The sequence below is a fragment of the Engraulis encrasicolus genome, chromosome 12 (genome assembly GCF_034702125.1).
Source record: "Engraulis encrasicolus isolate BLACKSEA-1 chromosome 12, IST_EnEncr_1.0, whole genome shotgun sequence".
In the NCBI taxonomy this organism is placed as follows: domain Eukaryota; kingdom Metazoa; phylum Chordata; class Actinopteri; order Clupeiformes; family Engraulidae; genus Engraulis; species Engraulis encrasicolus.
In genome coordinates, this window is record NC_085868.1 from 22,334,776 (window position 1) to 22,337,275 (window position 2,500).

A 2,500-nucleotide genomic window follows, 5' to 3' on the forward strand; every position below is an offset into this window, starting at 1 on the left:
ACCCTGCAGCAGATCAGGTACACCCTAAACCAGGGGCTCCCAACCTTTACCATGACAAGGCCCCTCATGTACCAGTAGATTCCAGCCAAGGCCCCCCCATATACCAGTAGATTCCAGCCAAGGCCCCGCATATACCAGTAGATTCCAGCCAGGGCCCCCCATATACCTTTTTTGAACAAACACCCCCTTGAACTCCTCATAAGCCTCCCAACGCCCCCTTGAACTCATCATAAGCCTCCCAACGCCCCTTGACCTCATCATATGCCTGCCAATGCCCCCCTTATTATTAAAAAAATAAATAAACGATGGCCCACGAAATGGCAACTAAGCTCTGCCCCCACTCAGCTGTATCCTTCTCAACGCCCCCTTATGGCTGCCCAATACCCCCTGGGGGCTGTAGAGCCCCCGTTGAGAAACACTACTCTAGACCAGGGGTTTCCCATCTTTACCATGACAAGGCCCCCCCATATACCAGAAGATTCCAGACAAGGCCCCCCTTACAGTACATGGGTTGTCTTGTGCCACGCTATTTTTTCTGTGCACCCCCTTTCACAACCATACTCTTGGTGTGTGAATCAGTACCCCACTAGGATATATAGAATAATAATGATGATAATAATAGAAATGTTGCAGAGATGCAATAGATTATTATAATTAGTGTTGCACCGATACCATTTTTTTGGCACAGATACCAATATACCTGGCTGTGCAATATCGGCCGATACCGATACCATAACGATACCACCCTTATTGAAATTCATATGAAGGGCTGCAGTGCATACTACTTAGATGTAAAATCATTGCATGGCTTTGTCAGGCTGCTGCCTATCTTTGTGAAACAGGAAAAAGACTTAAGTGGATCCAGCTGAACTTTTTATACTTTTTAAATACCTCTATGAAATAACTAAGTTCACGGCTGCGTTTAAGTGTCATACAAGCATCTGTAAATGGTATCGGTGCCCTCTTTGTTGGTACTCGCCGATACGATACCACCATTTTAGTGCCGATCCAGGCCGATACCGATACTGGTATCGGTATCGGTGCAACACTAATTATAATGCTGTTGAGAATATTGTTAAGCTTACATTTTAGATGATTTTGATTTACTTTGGTTGTTCGGTTTATAAAATTATTTACTTCGTTGTGCAATACTTTTCCTGCCAGTCTGCTGCGCCCCCCCAGCACCCCCTCACAGCCCCCCAGGAGTCCCTGGCCCCAACTTTGAAAACCCCTGCCCTAAACGTCAAAGTACACACATATGGCATATTGCCACTGTTCATTTCTGTTTTAGTACACACATTCATGTTCTAACCTGATTTCAATGTCAATTCACATCTGCTCTGTTGCACTATATTGGGACATTCTGGTGTTACTATGTATGGGGACTGGATAGCTCAGTGCTACCACCTCTGGACCGTAAAGCGGGCGACCTGGGTTCAATTCCGGACCTGGGTCATTTCCCGATCCTCACCCGTCTCTCTCTCCCACTCATTTCTCGTCCCACTCTTCACTGTCCTGTCTAAATGAAGTTGAAAAATGCCAAAAAATATGTGACCTTTTAAAAAAATATTTTAAAAAGGCCCTACCGTGGCACATATGGTTGGGCACTCGTTTGCTATGTGGCCGACCCGGGTTTGATTCCCGGCCCGGGTCCTTTGCCGACCCTTCCCTGTCTCTCTCTCCCCACTCACTTCCTGTCACTATCTTCACTATCCTGTCAAATAAAGGCAATAAAAAGAATGAAAGATGAATTTGATGAATGAAAAGAAATAAAAAAAAATGTAAAAGGAAAAAAAAACAATCTTTGTTTGCATGGTTTGCTTCCTGTCTGTCAGCACCACGTTCACTCCGGCAGACAAGCTGCAGGTGATCCAGCAGACGTTTGAGGAGATCACGCAGGAGGTGCTGGCCCTGCTGAAGGAGAGCTTCCTCTGGTCCATGGACGACCTCTTCCCTGTATTCCTCTACGTGGTGCTCAGGGCACGGTAAGAGTGGGTGTGTGTGCAGCGTGTGTGTGTGTGTGTGGCGTGCGTGCGTGTGCGTGTGTGTGTTTGTCCTGATCAAGGTGGCCTTCCTCTGGTCCATGGACGACCTGTTTCCCATCTTCCTTTATGTGGTGCTCAGGGCACGGAGCGAAAGAGAAGAGAGAGAGAGAGAGAGAGAGAGAGAGAGAGAGAGAGAGAGAGAGAGAGACGAGAGAGAGGAGAGAGAGAGAGAGAGAGAGAGAGAGAGAGAGAGAGAGAGAGAGAGGAGAGAGAGAGAGAGAGAGAGAGAGAGAGAGTGTGTGTGTGTGTGTGTGTGTGTGTGTGTGTGTGTGTGTGTGTGTGTGTGTGTGTGTGTGTGTGTGTGTGTGTGTGTGTGTGTGTGTGTGTGTGTGTGTGTGTGTGTGTGTGTGTGTGTGTGTGTGTGTGTGTGTGTGTGTGTGTGTGTGTGTGTGTGTGTGTGTGTGTGTGTGTGTGTGTGTGTGTGTGTGTGTAAACAAATTACTGTTCCCTGCATC

The 2,500-nt window shown here is 47.2% G+C and overlaps 1 protein-coding gene across 6 annotated transcripts in view; it reads left to right on the forward strand.

The window, feature by feature from the left end:
• als2b (alsin Rho guanine nucleotide exchange factor ALS2 b) overlaps positions 1–2,500 on the forward strand; it is a 67,727-nt gene that overhangs the window by 55,921 nt on the left and 9,306 nt on the right. For all 6 annotated transcript variants that reach the window (XM_063211762.1, XM_063211765.1, XM_063211766.1 and 3 more), the window contains 2 exons: positions 1–17; positions 1,836–1,985. The exon at positions 1–17 is cut by the window's left edge and continues 45 nt beyond it. In XM_063211762.1, coding sequence (XP_063067832.1) covers positions 1–17; positions 1,836–1,985 — 167 coding nt within the window. The remainder of the gene's footprint in view (positions 18–1,835; positions 1,986–2,500) is intronic.